At 54.7% G+C, this 15,832-nt stretch overlaps 1 protein-coding gene across 1 annotated transcript in view; it reads right to left on the bottom strand.

The window, feature by feature from the left end:
- Nucleotides 1–1,396: 1,396 nt before the first annotated feature.
- The window catches only part of LOC116938179 (uncharacterized), a gene marked incomplete at its 3' end in the record, with an annotated part of 40,022 nt that continues 25,586 nt past the window's right edge, over nucleotides 1,397–15,832 (bottom strand). The window contains exons 2-6 of the mRNA XM_076064595.1: nucleotides 8,031–8,213; nucleotides 7,111–7,338; nucleotides 6,451–6,554; nucleotides 5,394–5,471; nucleotides 1,397–1,803 (exon numbers count right to left, since the gene is read on the bottom strand). Coding sequence (XP_075920710.1) covers nucleotides 1,397–1,803; nucleotides 5,394–5,471; nucleotides 6,451–6,554; nucleotides 7,111–7,338; nucleotides 8,031–8,213 — 1,000 coding nt within the window. The remainder of the gene's footprint in view (nucleotides 1,804–5,393; nucleotides 5,472–6,450; nucleotides 6,555–7,110; nucleotides 7,339–8,030; nucleotides 8,214–15,832) is intronic.

The following is a 15,832-nucleotide window of genomic DNA, read 5'->3' as shown; positions in this document are numbered from 1 at the left end:
GAAGGCATCTGACTCATCGGCTTTGCCTGCATCCCTCCACGGATGTTCATCTTCGGTGGGGGCATAAGTAACCACGAACACCATTCCTCGCCTCCGGTTGATGGGAAGGCGAGCCCAAAGTAGCCTGGGGCTTACAGCTTCCCACACCTCACCGCCACGCTCCCACGCCCCCTTCATTCTTTTGTTCAAAAGAACAGCCACACCCTGTTGTTTGGCAGTCTGCTGCCCCGAGTAGAGGACTGTCCACCCCTCATGGTGGCAGGAGCCAGAGCCGGTCCACCGGACCTCCTGGAATGCCGCATAGATCCAGGCGGTACCGGTCCAGCTCCCGACAGAGGAGTGGCAGCCTCTCCTCCGCAGTGAGCGTTCGAACATTCCACGTGGCCACCCGTAGTGGCTTTTCGTTGTTTCTGGAGTAGCCCCGCGGGTAGGTATTCAATCTCCTGGCTCCGCCAATTGGGGTTTGGCCAGGAGACATCATAGACGCTTGGCCCCCCGGGGCCTCCGACACAAGCTTATTAGTTACATATTTCAGTTTAACTCGTGGTTTCGTGGTAATTAATTGAAGATGGAGGGGTTACCAGCCCCTCGCACCCGTCCAGAGCCCCCATTTAGCCCCTGTGGTGGACACATATGCCATGAGGGGAGGAGCCAATCAAAATTGGATCTCCCCCCACAGCACTGTCCACGACAGAGTTGCCCGTCCAGCACCGCGAGGAGGTAGGGGGTTGTTTTGCCGAACCCACACACACACACCCACCCACACTCACACTCACCCACACTCACACCCACCCACACCCACAGACACTCACACTCACACCCACCCACCCACACTCACACCCACCCACCCACACACACACCCACCCACACTCACACCCACCCACCCACACTCACACCCACCCACCCACACACACACACCCACCCACACTCACACCCACCCACACACACACACACCCACACCCACCCACACAACCACACACACCCACACTCACCCACCCACACCCACCCACACACACCCACACTCACCCACCCACACCCACCCACCCACACACACCCACCCACACACCCACACACACACACACCCACACACACCACACCCACACACCCACCCACACACACCCACACACAAACCCACCCACACACACCCACCCACACCCACACAACCACACACACCCACACTCACCCACCCACACTCACCCACCCACACCCACACTCACCCACCCACACCCATCCACACCCACACCCACCCACACCCACCCACCCACACACCCACACACCCACCCACCCACCCACACACACACTCACCCACCCACCCACACACACACCCCACACACACACCCACCCACCCACACACCCACCCACACCCACCCACACCCACCCACACACCCACACTCACCCAACCACACCCACCCACACACCCCCACGTGTAACGACACCGACCGCTGCTCTGCGCCGCTCACCCGACTCCGCCTCTCCGCCGACTTCCACCGCCTGCTCAGCCGCCTGCTCAGCCACCTGCTGAGCCGCCTGCTCAGCCTCCTGCTGAGCCTCCTGCTGAGCCACCATGAGGTCGCGCTTCTGCTGCTTCTTGGCGTGCGGTCGGCCCGCGTAGTGGCTCCTGGCGTTGGCAGGCGACGTGAACGTGACGTTGCACAGCGAGCAGTAAAGGTTGGCCCGCCGCTGCCGCTCCTGCTCCTGCTCCTCCTCCTGCCCCTGCTGCTGCTGCCCCTGCTGCTGCTCCTGCTGCCCCTGCTGCTGCTGCTGCTGCCCGGCGGGTGGAGCGAGCAGCTGCTCCCTCTGGCGCTGCGTTGCGGAGGGGGGGGTGGGGGGAAGGGTGGGGGGTGTTTGTGGCAGGAGCGAGGTTTTTGCGAAACGGTCAGGCGTTTCGTCCTCCGGCGGACGAAACGTTTTCGATTTGAAAGCTTTCGTGACTGCGAGGATTTTCGTCTTCTTTGGTTCTTTCGGTAAGGTCACCACCACCACGTGGAATAAAAGAATACAATTATGAAATAATAAAATAACACGATAAAATCCTCACGACGTTTCGGCCACAACGCAAGCGGCCGTCTTCAGGTGAAAGGTACAGAACCTGTCGGGACGAACGGAGCTTCAATGGACGACGTTAAGATTCGTAGCGACTTTTAAGCTGGTTTGGGAGAAGTGAGGCACCTTGACAAAGGGGGTTTACATATCAAATAGCTGAGGGATTAGCTTGTGACTGGTCACGGGAATGGCTATGTTGAAGTCCAAAACCTACACATCCACAGAGGCAACTAGTAATTTAGCATTGATATAGCTAAGGGATTAGCTTGTGACTGGTCACAGGAATGGCTATGTTAAAGTCAAAACCTACACATCCACAGAGGCAACTAGTAATTTAGCATTGAAATAGCTGAGGGATTAGCTTGTGACTGGTCACGGGAATGGCTAGGTTAAAGTCAAAACCTACACATCCACAGAGGCAACTAGTAATTTAGCATTGAAATAGCTAAGGGATTAGCTTGTGACTGGTCACAAGAATGGCTATGTTAAAGTAAAAACCTACACATCCACAGAGGCAACTAGTAATTTAGCATTGATATAGCTAAGGGATTAGCTTGTGACTGGTCACAGAAATAGATGTTAAAGTAAAGGCCTACACATCCACAGAGCTTCAATGGACGATGTTAAGATTCGTAGCGACTTTTAAGCTGGTTTGGGAGAAGTGAGGCACCTTGACAAAGGGGCTTTACATATCAAATAGCTGAGGGATTAGCTTGTGACTGGTCACAGGAAATGGCTATGTTAAAGTCAAAACCTACACATCCACAGAGGCAACTAGTAATTTAGCATTGACATAGCTAAGGGATTAGCTTGTGACTGGTCACAGAAATAGATGTTAAAGTAAAGGCCTACACATCCACAGAGCTTCAATGGACGATATTAAGATTCGTAGCGACTTTTAAGCTGGTTTGGGAGAAGTGAGGCACCTTGACAAAGGGGGTTTACATATCAAATAGCTGAGGGATTAGCTTGTGACTGGTCACGGAAATGGCGTGACCAGTCACAAGCTAATCCCTCAGCTATTTGCACAAGCTAATCCCTTAGCTATTTCAATGCTAAATTACTAGTTGCCTCTGTGGATGTGTAGGTTTTGACTTTAACATAGCCATTCCCGTGACCAGTCACAAGCTAATCCCTCAGCTATTTGATATGTAAAGCCCCTTTGTCAAGGTGCCTCACTTCTCCCAACCAGCTTAAAAGTCGCTACGAATCTTAACAGCGTTCATTAAAGCTCTGTGGATGTGTAGGCCTTTACTTTAACATATATTTCTGTGACCAGTCACAAGCTAATCCCTTAGCTATTTCAATGCTAAATTACTAGTTGCCTCTGTGGATGTGTAGGTTTTGACTTTAACATAGCCATTCCCGTGACCAGTCACAAGCTAATCCCTCAGCTATTTGATATATAAACCCCTTTGTCAAGGTGCCTCATGTGGATGTGTAGGCCTTTACTTTAACATATATTTCTGTGACCAGTCACAAGCTAATCCCTTAGCTATTTCAATGCTAAATTACTAGTTGCCTCTGTGGATGTGTAGGTTTTGACTTTAACATAGCCATTCCCGTGACCAGTCACAAGCTAATCCCTCAGCTATTTGATGTGTAAACCCCTTTGTCAAGGTGCCTCACGTGGATGTGTAGGCCTTTACTTTAACATATATTTCTGTGACCAGTCACAAGCTAATCCCTTAGCTATTTCAATGCTAAATTACTAGTTGCCTCTGTGGATGTGTAGGTTTTGACTTTAACATAGCCATTTCCCGTGACCAGTCACAAGCTAATCCCTCAGCTATTTGATATGTAAACCCTTTGTCAAGGTGCCTCACTTCTCCCAACCAGCTTAAAAGTCGCTACGAATCTTAACAGCGTTCATTAAAGCTCTGTGGATGTGTAGGCCTTTACTTTAACATCTATTTCTGTGACCAGTCACATGCTAAATCCCTCACACTAACATCGTGCTAATCTCCCAGTTACATGCTAATTTCTGACTTTAACACCCTGCTAATCTATCACATTAACACGGCTACTTCAATGCTAAATCCTTCTGTTGATGTGTAAACTCTGACATTAACATAGCCACTTCCGTGACAAGTTACATGCTAAATCCCTCACACTAACATCGTGCTAATCTCCCAGTTACATGCTAATTTCTGACTTTAACACCCTGCTAATCCAACACATTAACACGGCTACTTCAATGCTAAACTCCTCTGTTGATATGTAAACTCTGACTTTAACATAGCTACTTCCGTGACCAGTCACATGCTAATTACTCACATTAACATGCTAATATACCAGTTACATGCTAATTTCTGACTTTAACACCCTGCTAATCTCTCACATTAACACGGCTACTTCAATGCTAAATTCTCCTGTTGATGTGTAAACTCTGACTTTAACATAGCCACTTCCGTGACCAGTCACATGCTAAATCCCTCACACTAACATCGTGCTAATCTCCCAGTTACACGCCAATTCACGACTTCAACACCCTGCCAAACTATCGCGTTAACACGGCTACTTCAATGCCAAATTCTCTTTCTGCTGATGTGTAAAACTCGGACTTTGTCAAGGCTCACCGCTCCAACCCACCCAGTTCCGTCCCTCTGCCCGAGGAAGGCTACTCGTGTCGTGGCCCGAAACGTCGTGACAATTTTATTTCCTTACGTTCCATTCTCGTCCATTATTTCACTTCCATTCCACGCGGTGGGTGGGTGGGTGGGGTGGGTGGGGTGGTTTTGTATCGTTCCTGTTCGTGCCATTTCTAAAAATTGCCTTGCAAACAAACGCTTTGCTGCCCGTTCCAAGGCCAAATCCCTTCACGTAATGATCTTTAACGCCGTCAGCGAGTGAGTGAGCGGGTGAGTGAGTGCGAGTGGGTGAGTGAGTGGGTGAGTGAGTGAGTGAGCGAGTGAACGGGTGAGTGAGTGAGCGAGTGGGTGAGTGAGTGAGTGGGTGGGTGAGTGAGTGAGTGAGTGAGCGAGTGGGTGAGTGAGTGAGTGAGTGTGTGAGTGAGCGAGTGAGTGGGTAAGTGGGTGAGTGAGCGAGTGGGTGGGTGAGTGAGTGAGTGAGTGGGTGAGTGAGTGAGTGAGCGAGTGGGTGAGTGAGTGGGTGAGTGAGTGAGCGAGTGAGCGAGTGAGCGGGTGAGCGAGTGAGCGGGTAAGCGAGTGGGTGAGTGAGCGGGTGAGCGGGTGAGTGAGTGAGTGAGTGGGTGAGTGAGTGAGTGAGCGGGTGAGCGGGTGACTGAGCGAGTGCGTGAGTGAGTGAGTGGGTGAGTGAGCGGGTGACTGAGTGAGTGAGTGAGAGTGAGTGAGTGGGTGAGTGAGTGAGTGAGTGACCGAGGCTCTCACCTTGCCCTTGGTGTGAGTGGAGATCCCGAGCCCCTGATTGAAGATGTAGTTCCTCACCTTCTGTGCGTGCTTCTTGCTCTGGAGATACAAAGGTGGTGCCATCACCATCACCACCATCACCACCATCACCATCACCACCATCACCACTATCACCATCACCACCATCACCACCATCACCATCATCATCACCACCACCACCATCACCACCATCATCACCACCATCACCACCATCACCACCATCACCACCATCACCATCACCACCATCACCACCATCACCATCACCACCATCATCACCACCACCACCATCATCACCACCACCACCATCACCACCATCACCACCATCACCATCACCACCATCATCACCACCACCACCATCACCACCATCATCACCACCATCACCACCATCACCACCATCACCACCATCATCATCACCACCATCACCACCATCACCATCACCACCATCACCACCATCATCATCACCATCACCACCATCACCACCATCACCACCACCACCATCACCATCACCACCATCACCACCATCACCACCATCATCACCATCACCACCATCATCACCATCACCACCATCACCACCATCATCACCATCACCACCATCACCACCATCACCACCACCACCATCACCACCACCACCATCACCATCACCACCACCACCATCACCACCATCACCACCATCACCATCACCACCATTACCATCACCACCATCACCACCATCATCACCATCATCATCATAATCACCATCACCACCATCATCACCACCACCACCATCACCACCATCACCACCATCACCATCAACACCATCACCACCATCACCATCACCACCATCACCACCATCACCATCACCACCATCACCATCACCACCATCACCACCACCATCACCACATCACCACCATCACCACCACCACCACCATCACCATCACCACATCACCACCATCACCACCACCACCACACCACCATCACCACATCACCACACCACCACCACCATCACCACATCACCACCACCACCACCACCAGAGATGAGTGATTAATGGTGGTGGCTGACCAGGTAGTGTTCTTGGCTGAGCTGCGGCTGCAGCTGCGACTGGCAAACCCCACAGAAGCTCTCCGTGTACAGCTGCTGGTCCGGTGGGATCACCGCACACACACCTGGTGGGGGGGGTGGGGGGGTGAGTGGGTGGGTGAGTGGGTGGGTGAGTGGGTGGGTGAGTGGGTGGGTGAGTGGGTGGGTGAGTGGGTGGGTGAGTGGGTGGGTGAGTGGGTGAGTGAGTGGGTGAGTGAGTGGGTGAGTGAGTGGGTGAGTGAGTGTGTGGGTGAGTGGGTGGGTGAGTGAGTGAGTGAGTGGGTGAGTGAGTGAGTGAGTGGGTGAGTGGGTGGGTGAGTGAGTGGGTGAGTGAGTGGGTGAGTGAGTGTGTGGGTGAGTGGGTGGGTGAGTGAGTGAGTGAGTGGGTGAGTGGGTGAGTGAGTGGGTGAGTGGGTGGGTGAGTGAGTGGGTGAGTGAGTGGGTGAGTGAGTGTGTGGGTGAGTGGGTGGGTGAGTGAGTGGGTGAGTGAGTGGGTGAGTGAGTGGGTGAGTGAGTGGGTGAGTGAGTGGGTGAGTGGGTGGGTGAGTGGGTGGGTGAGTGGGTGAGTGAGTGATAGGGTGGGTGGGTGTCTTCCACACGGCCATCGTGAAGTTCTGCATCAGCCCCGCCTACCGCTCTTACTTCCAGCGTCTCCTCGGTTTGGTGCTTCCATCGCGCCAACCTTGACACCATCACCGCCATCACCACCACCGTCACCACCGTCACCACCACCATCACCACTGCCACCACCATCACCACCATCACCACCATCACCACTGCCACCACCATCACCGTCACCACCACCATCACCACCATCACCACTGCCACCACCATCATCGCCATCGGCCTTCAATGTCCCCGCAGACGGTTCTGTTTGAAACGAGAGTCAACATCGTCAATGCCCACCCACCCACCCACTCACCCACCCACCCACCCACTCACCCACCCACTCACTCACTCACTCACCCACCCACTTACCCACTCACCCACCCACTCACCCACTCACCCACCCACTCACCCACCCACCCACCCACCCACTCACCCACCCACCCACTCACCCACCCACCCACTCACCCACCCACTCACTCACCCACCCACTTACCCACTCACCCACCCACTCACCCACTCACCCACCCACTCACCCACTCACCCACCCACTCACCCACTCACCCACCCACTCACCCACCCACCCACTCACCCACCCACCCACTCACCCACCCACCCACTCACCCACCCACCCACTCACCCACCCAATCACCCACCCACCCACTCACCCACCCAATCACCCACTCACCCACCCACTCACCCACTCACCCACTTACCCACTCACCCACCCACTCACCCACCCACTCACCCACCCACCCACTCACCCACCCACTCACCCACCCACCCACTCACCCACCCACTCACCCACCCACCCACCCACTCACCCACCCACCCACTCACCCACCCACTCACCCACCCACCCACTCACCCACCCACCCACTCACCCACCCACTCACCCACCCACCTACTCACCCACTCACCCACCCACCCACCCACTCACCACATCACCCACTCACCTGCACTAGGGTCATTACCATTTTCAGGCCCCACCCCCTCCCTTCCAGGCCCCGCCTCCCCTCCACCAGTCCCTGCCTCCTCTCCTCCAGGCTCCGCCTCTTCCTCTCCAGGCCCCGCCCCATCTCCCCCAGGCTCCGCCTTTTCCTTTCCAGGCCCCGCCTCTTCCTCTCCAGGCTCCGCCTCTGGATGATCATTTAAATGTTATGCTCGTGAAGCCACGCCCACTCAATCATTCACCACCACAATCAGAAAATCCGTAAAGCTCTTTGTGTGTCTCACAGGTGTCCAGTTAGAGGGGGCACACGTGATCAGAAAGTGACAACAACACACCCACCACTACCACCCACTACTACCACCCACTACCACCACCCACTACCACCACCCACTACTACCACTACCACCCACTACTACCACCACCACTACCACCCACCCACCACTACCACCCACCCACCACTACGACTACCACTCACCCACTACCACCACTACCACCTACCCACCACTACCCACTACTACCACTACCACCCACCACCACCACCCACAACTACCACCCACCCACCCACCACTACCACCCACCACTACCAAAACAATCACCCACAATCACTACGACCACTACTCACCCACCCACCACTACCACTACTACCACTACTACCCACCACTACTACCCACCACTACCACCCACTACTACCACCACTACCACCCACCTACCACTACCACCGACCCACCACTACCACCACAATCACCCACAATCACTACGACTACTACTCACCCACCCACCACTACCACCACTACCACTACTACCCACCACTACCACCCAGCACTACCAGCACTACCACCCACCTACCACTACCACCCACCCACCACTACCACCCACCCACCACTACCACCCACCCACCACTACCAAAACAATCACCCACAATCACTACGACTACTACTCACCCACCCACCACTATCACTACTACCCACCACTACTACCCACCACTACCACCCACTACTACCACCACTACCACCACTACCACCACTACACCCACCCACCACTACCACCACAATCACCCACAATCACTAGGACTACTACTCACCCACCCACCACTACCACCCACTACCACCACTACCACCCACTACTACCACTATACCACCCACCCACTACTACTACTACCACCACCCACCACTATTAATAATACCACCACCCACCACTATTACCACTGACCCACCCATCACTACCATCCACCACCAGCACCACTACCACCCACCCACCACTACCACCCACCATCACTACCACTACCACCACTACCACCACTACGACTACCACTCACCCACTACCACCACTACCACCACTACCACCCACCATCACTACGACTACCACTCACCCACTACCACCCACCCACCACTACCACCCACTGCCACCCACTACTACCACTACCACCCACTTACTACCACCACCCACCCACCACTGCCACCCACCCACCACTACCACCCACCCACCACCACAATCACCCACAATCACTACGACTACTACTCACCCACCCACCACTACAACCCACTATCACCACTACCACTACTACCCACCACTACCACCCACTACAACCACTATACCACCCACCCACTACTACTACCACCACCCACCACTATTACTACTACCACCACCCACCACTATTACCACTGACCCACCCACCACGACCATCCACCACCAGCACCACTACCGGCCACCCACCACTACCACCCACCCACCACTACCACCCACCATCACTACCACTACGACTACCACTCACCCACTACCACCACTACCACCCACCATCACTACGACTACCACTCACCCACTACCACCCACCCACCACTACCACCACTACCACCCACCCACCACTACCACCCACTGCCACCCACCACTACCCACTACTACCACTACCCACTACTACCACTACCACCCACTACTACCACCACCCACCCACCACTGCCACCCACCCACCACTATCACCCACCATCACTACGACTACCACTCACCCACTACCACCACGACCACCACTACCACCCACCATCACAACGACTACCACTCACCCACTACCACCCACCCACCACTACCACCACTACCACCCACCATCACTACGACTACCACCCACCACTACCACCACTACCACCCACCCCCTCGTGTGCCACAGTGCCGGCATTCACAGGAGCTGCTCGCTGACAGCACTTGCCCCTACAGCCTGTTAAGGCTACACGGGGGGTCTTTGTGTGTAAAGCTGTGTGTGTGTGCAGGTGTGTGGATGTCTGTGTGTGTGGGTGTGTGTAGGTGTGTGTGTAGGTGTGTGTATGTAGGTGCGTGTGTGTAGGTGTGTGTAGGTGTGTGTCTGTGTAGGTGTGTGTGTGTAGGTGTGTGTGGCAGGTGTGTGGGTGTCTGTGTGTGTGGGTGTCTGTGGGTGTGTATAGGTGTGTGTAGGTGTGTGTGTGCAGGTGTGTGGGTGTCTGTGTGTGTGGGTGCCGGACGGGCAACTTTGTCGTGGACAGTGCTGTGGGGGGAGGTCCAATTTCGATTGGCTCCTCCCCTCATGGCGTCTGTGTCCACCACAGAGGCTAAACGGGGGCTCTGGACGGGTGCGATGGGCTGGTAACCCCTCCACCTTCAAATAATTACCACTAAACCGCGAATTAAGTATATAACTAATAAACTTGTGCCGGAGGCCCCGGGGGGCCAGGTGTCTATGACGTCTCCTGGCCAAACCCCAATTGGCGGAGCGAGGAGATTGAATATCTACTGTCAGGGCTACTCCAGAAACAACGAAAAGCCATTACGGGTGGCCACGTGGAATGTTCGAAGGCTCACTGCAGAGGAGAGGCTGCCACTCCTCTGTCGGGAGCTGGACCGGTAACGCCTGGATCTCTGCGGCATTCAGGAGGTCCGGTGGACCGGTTCTGGCTCCTGCCACCATGAGGGGCGGACAGTCCTCTACTCGGGGCAGCAGACTGCCAAACAACAGGGTGTGGCTCTTCTTTTGAACAAAAGAATGAAGGGGGCATGGGAGCGTGGCGGTGAGGTGTGGGAAGCTGTAAGCCCCAGGCTACTTTGGGCTCGCCTTCCCATCAACCGGAGGCGAGGAATGGTGGTCGTGGTTACTTATGCCCCCACCGATGATGAACATCTGTGGAGGGATGCAGGCAAAGCCGATGAGTCAGATGCCTTCTATGACCTCCTGTCACAGGTGCTGGCTAAAGTGGCCCCTTGGGATAGAGTCATCATGTTGGGTGACTTCAATGCCCGAGTTGGTCATAATGCTAGCACCTGGTCTGGAGTGATTGGAGGTCATGGGCCAGATCAGCTCAATAACAACGGTAGGAGGCTGCGAGATTTTTGTGCAGCCCATGGGCTTGTAATTACCAACATGCTGTTCCGGCATCGGCGCATCCACACAACATCATGGATGCATGCCGGGTCCAAGCAAGAACATCTGCTGGACTACATAGTGACGGACCAGCGGATGCGAGCCCATGTCCTTGACACCAGGACCTACCATGCAGCTGATCTGCCCTCTGACCATCGACTAGTCATCTGTAAGATGCGCCTGCCATTCTTCCACTCCGGTGGTGGGTGTACACCCAGGACCCCATTCCAACCTAAAGTGGCCTGGTCTCAGTTATCTGATGAAAGTTGCAAGCGAGAATTTCATCATCGCTTGCGGCTGGGATTGGCATCGTCCCCGACTCCTCCTGATGTCGAGGGTAAATGGGCGAGGTTTAGGACTGTGACTCATGCAGCTGCAATGGCTGCTTTGGGTACGCGGTCCAGACCTCCCCAGAGACCCTGGCTGACAGAGGAGGTGTTCAGGATGGTTGAGAAAAAGCGACAGGCCCACTGTCATCGGCTGCAGAATCCCACGTCAGAGAATGAGGAGGCTTATCGCAGCCTTCGCTCGGAGGTTCGGAGAGCCGTGAGGCACTGCAAGGATGGGTGGTGGTCGCGGGTTGCTGAGGAGATGGAGTCTGCCTCAGTGGCCCGTGATCACAAATCTCTATTTAACTCCATCAAAAAAGTAACCTGCAGCGCCACACCTATTACCATCATTAGGGGAAAAAATGGGGATCCAATCTCCGACCCCCAGGAACAGGTTTGCAGATTTGCTGAGCATTTCTGTGAGGTCCTGGGGGAGGGAAAATCCCTCAGCCAGGAAAACATCGTGGCACAAAGTGAGGATGACCCTGCTGAGGCTGCGGTGCCTCAAATATTGGAAGAAGTCACCCCTGTGAGTGGCTGGCTGAGGTGCCATCTGTTGAGGAAGTACTGAAGGCGATCCGGAGTCTGAGACCAGGAAAGGCAGTGGGCAGAGATGATCTCCCAAGTGAAATGCTGAGGGAGGGTGGCGTTTGTGCACAGAGTGCCCTATATGACATCATAACAACAGTCTGGACCACTGGACGGGTTCCGCAGGATTGGAAGGATGCCCTAGTGGTCCCCCTTTTTAAGACGGGGGACCACACAGACTGTAACAACTACAGGGGCATCTCACTCCTCAGTGTGCCGGGAAAGGTCCTGGCAAGGATTATTCAACATTGCCTTGCCAGGCACGCTGAGGAGAGGCTTGCGGAACCCCAATGCGGTTTAAGGAAAGGGCGGTCCTGCACAGATGCCATATTTTCTGTCCGTCTGCTACAGCAGAGGTGTAGGGAATTCCAACAAGACCTACATCTTTGCTTTATTGACCTGGTCAAGGCCTATGATACCATCAGTAGGCCTGGGCTCTGGGTTGTTCTTCGTGCTTTTGGAGTACCTGACCCTCTGCTCACGATCATTAAGGACCTTCATGATGGTGAGCGGGCCCGGGTAAAACTACGTGGCCGGGAGTCAGAGCCATTCCCTGTACACCTTGGGGTGCGAAAGGGATGTCCTCTGGCTCCCACATTATTTAACATCTATTTTGACCACGTAGTTCGTGAAGCCTTCAATAGCTGTACCGGGGGAATCTCCATATGGTACAGATAAAATGGGAGGCTGATCGATGCCCGGGTGCGGACAAGGGATGGCTCCCTATTGCTCAACCACGTTATGTATGCTGATGACTTGGTAATAGCTGCTCAGTCAGAGGAGGAGTTGGAGACGCTGCTGCTGAGACTGGAGCGTGCCACTAAGAGGTGGGGCCTTACCATCAGCCCCACCAAAACTAAGCACCTGCCTGGGAATTTTGTACCATCGGACACTCCACCCCCACAACTCCCAATCGGTGATGGGGCAGTTGTGGAGAGAGAGGAGAGTTTCCCATACCTGGGCAGTGTGCTTATGACTGGCTCCAGTTTAACAGCAGAGGTCTCACTCCGAATCAGTCGAGCGGCAATATCTTTTCATCGGTTGCGTAACGCTGTGTGGAAGCTACCTGGTCTGTCGCTCCGCACTAAGCTTCAGGTCTTCTCGGCCACGGTCATTCCCTCCCTTCTCTATGCTTGCGAAACGTGGACCCCCCTAATGGAACATCTTCGCCGGTTAGAAACATTTAGGCTGGCCTGCCTGCGATCCATCCTGGGTTTAACCAGACTGGATTGTGTGAGGAGCTCACAAATCCTTGAAAGATCTGGGCAAGGTCCCATCGGTGAGCTCCTCCGGCGGGCAAGGCTGCGATGGCTGGGTCATTTAGCCCGCATGCCCAGCCACCGCATGCCGAAACAGCTTTTGTTTGGCCGGATTGAGGGGGCTAAGCGGGCGCGGCACGGGCTAGAGAAGAGATGGAGTGATGTGGTACAGGAGGACGTGGAGCTGAGTGGACTTGCCGATGACTGGTACCAGCGGTGTCAAGATCGGCCTCTGTGGAGGAGGCTCGTGAAGGATGCTACTTGGCAGTTGGAGGTAGTCGCCCTCCAACAACAACGGAGGGCGGAGGAGCGACGCTCAGATCAACGAGCGGAGCGCTGGGTGGCTAAAGCACAGCTGGTTGGCACAGTAGGGGGCACAGGTGGTGCATCAGCCAGTCATCTCAGTCAGTCGACCCGTGGCACCTGGGTCTGCCCCGTGACCTCCTGCCAGCGGGCGTTCGACACTTCACGTGGCCTCAGGGTGCACATAGCCTGGCACAAGCGTCGTGGTGACGTCACCGCCGCTTAGTGGCGAATGGCGGTTGTTGTTGTTGTAGGTGTGTGTGGGTGTCTGTGTATGTAGGTGTGTGGGTGTAGGTGTGTGTGTGTGTAGGTGTGTGTGTGTAGGTGTGTGTGTAGGTGTGTGTGTGTGTAGGTGTGTGTGTAGGTGTGTGTGTAGGTGTGTGGGTGTGTGAATCTCAACCCTCGGGGCTCTTCCAGAAACAACAAAAAGCCACTTCGTTTGGCCACGTGGAATGTTCGAACGCTCACTGCGGAGGAGAGGCTGCCACTCCTCTGTCGGGAGCTGGACCGGTACCGCCTGGATCTCTGTGGCATTCAGGAGGTCCGGTGGACCGGTTCTGGCTCCTGCCACCATGAGGAGTGGACAGTCCCTACTCGGGGCAGCAGACTGCCAAACAACAGGGTGTGGCTCTCCTTTTGAACAAAAGAATGAAGGTGGCGTGGGAGCGTGGCGGTGAGGTGTGGGAAGCTGTAAGCCCCAGGCTACTTTAGGCTCGCCTTCCCATCAATCGGAGGTGAGGATTGGTGGTCGTGGTTAGTTATGCCCCCACCGAAGACGAACATCCGTGGAGGGATGCAGGCAAAGCCGATGAGTCAGATGCCTTCTATGACCTCCTGTCACAGGTGCTGGCTAAAGTGGCCCCTCGGGAAAGAGTCATCTTGTTGGGTGACTTCAATGCCCGAGTTGGTCATGATGCTGGCACCTGGTCTGGAGTGATTGGAGGGCATGGGCCCGATCAGCTTAATAACAACGGTAGGAGGCTGCTAGATTTTTGTGCAGCCAATGGGCTTGTAATTACCAACACGCTGTTCCGGCATCGGCGCATCCACACAACACCATGAATGCATGCCGGATCCAAGCAAGAACATCTGCTGGACTACATAGTGACGGACCAGCGGATGCGAGCCCATGTCCTTGACACCAGGACCTACCGTGGAGCTGATCTGCCCTCTGACCATCGACCTGTCATCTGTAAGATGCGCCTGCCATTCTTCCGCTCCGGTGGTGGGTGTACACCCAGGACCCCATTCCAACCAAAAGTGGCCTGGTCTCAGTTATCTGATGAAAGTTGCAAGAGAGAATTTCATCATCGCCTGCGGCTGGGGTTGGCATCGCCCCCCACTCCTCCTGATGTCGAGGGTAAATGGGCAAGGTTTAGGACTGTGACTCATGCAACTGCAATGGCTGCTTTGAGTACGCGGTCCAGACCTCCCCAGAGACCCAGGCTGACAGAGGAGGTGTTCAGGATGATTGAGAAAAAGCGACAGGCCCACTGTCATCGGCTGCAGAATCCCACGTCAGAGAATGAGGAGGCTTATCACAGCCTTCGCTCAGAGGTTCGGAGAGCCGTGAGGCGCTGCAAGGATGGGTGGTGGTCGCGGGTTGCTGAGGAGATGGAGTCTGCCTCAGTGGCCCGCGATCACAAATCTCTATTTAACTCCATCAAAAAAGTAACTTGCAGCACCACACCTATTAACATCATTAGGGGAAAAACGGTGATCCAACCTCCGACCCCCAAACAGGTTTGCAGATTTGCCGAGCATTTCTGTGAGGTCCTGGAGGAGGGAAAATCCCTCAGCCAGGAAAACATCGTGGCACAAAGTGAGGATGACCCTGCTGAGGCTGCGGTGCCTCAAATATTGGAAGAAGTCACCCCCTGTGAGTGGCTGGCTGAAGTGCCATCTGTTGAGGAAGTACTGAAGGCGATCCCGAGTCTGAGATCAGGAAAGG

The sequence above is a fragment of the Petromyzon marinus genome, unplaced genomic scaffold (genome assembly GCF_048934315.1).
Source record: "Petromyzon marinus isolate PM22_M1 ecotype Great Lakes invasive population unplaced genomic scaffold, UKy_Petmar_22M1.pri1.0 PM_Scaffold_54, whole genome shotgun sequence".
Lineage (NCBI taxonomy): Eukaryota > Metazoa > Chordata > Hyperoartia > Petromyzontiformes > Petromyzontidae > Petromyzon > Petromyzon marinus.
The sequence above is the reverse complement of the archived record's forward strand: the minus strand, read 5'-3'. Positions and strand labels throughout refer to the sequence as shown.